General features: G+C 33.6%; 1 protein-coding gene across 1 annotated transcript in view; it reads left to right on the top strand.

Moving 5' to 3' along the window:
- Positions 1-1,031, top strand: part of LOC141812136 (agamous-like MADS-box protein AGL104) — an 8,092-nt gene extending 7,061 nt beyond the window's left edge. Inside the window, exon 12 of the mRNA XM_074700175.1 lies at positions 954-1,031. Coding sequence (XP_074556276.1) covers positions 954-1,031 — 78 coding nt within the window. The remainder of the gene's footprint in view (positions 1-953) is intronic.

The raw sequence follows: 1,031 nt of genomic DNA, 5'->3' as shown, positions 1-1,031 counted from the left end.
CATTAGCTAAATGGCCTACTGTGGAGGCCCAATTGGCTTATTAAATTGGCTTCATTTAATTAACCTATTGATTAATTATATTTAGGGTAGATTTATTTACGAATAAACCCCTTAATGTATCGGTATTTTTTACAGGCGTTCATTTGGCTAAGAAAAAAAAATGCTTTCTAGTTGACTAGAATAGTTGGTGTAACATAGATCAATCGAAAGATGCTACAACGACCAATCCAAACGTAGCTAAAGATGGAAGCTTTAATGGTAGTATTTAGAGAAGATATTGTAGATCTATTGACTTGATGGCTATAAAAGGAGTTTGATGGGCTACAAAATTCATTATCTATCCAATGCAAATACACCCACACTTTGACACATTAAAAAACTTCTTTGCATTCATCTTTCTTCTATTTTGTAATATGTATTTATTGATTTGTAAGAAGTTTCTCTACCTTTAGTGTTACTCAGAAGAAGAAAAGATAGAGGTTTTTGGGAGTGATCCACCCGACCGATGATAGACTGTGGACTAGGAGCTTAGGGCTACCAAACCATGTTAAACCATGTGTGCACTCTAGTTTTTTTTTGTATTCTTGTTATTTTCATTGCATATTTTGTCTTGTATAATGCTAATATCATAGAAAGTGATATTCACCAATATCTACCACCGACAATATGATTCAACAAGTGATATCAAAGCAAGGATGCTCTAAAAAACCTTGACAACTTTTCAAATAACCAAGGTGTTAAAGGAGTTGCAAATCTAAACAACTTGATGCAAACACATGATGGTAATGAAGAAAAACAGCCAAAGACCGATTTCAAATTCAAAATTGGATGGCAATTTCATGGAACAAAAAGATGACCTTCTCCTTGAAACTTGACGTCGACATGGTAATATCCATAGAAGAAGGATATTAATTTCCAATGGATGATAATAATAAGATGTTACCTCTTTCCAGGTTAACAAAAAGTATATGGAGGAGGTCATGGCTAATGCAAAAGCAGAACTAACATTAGAACAAGCACTACCTAAGTAA

This window comes from Curcuma longa, chromosome 18 (assembly GCF_044706935.1).
Source record: "Curcuma longa cultivar G26 ecotype Majalengka, Jawa Barat chromosome 18, ITB_CL_G26_1.1, whole genome shotgun sequence".
In the NCBI taxonomy this organism is placed as follows: domain Eukaryota; kingdom Viridiplantae; phylum Streptophyta; class Magnoliopsida; order Zingiberales; family Zingiberaceae; genus Curcuma; species Curcuma longa.
This window is presented reverse-complemented; position numbering and strand designations above follow the sequence as displayed.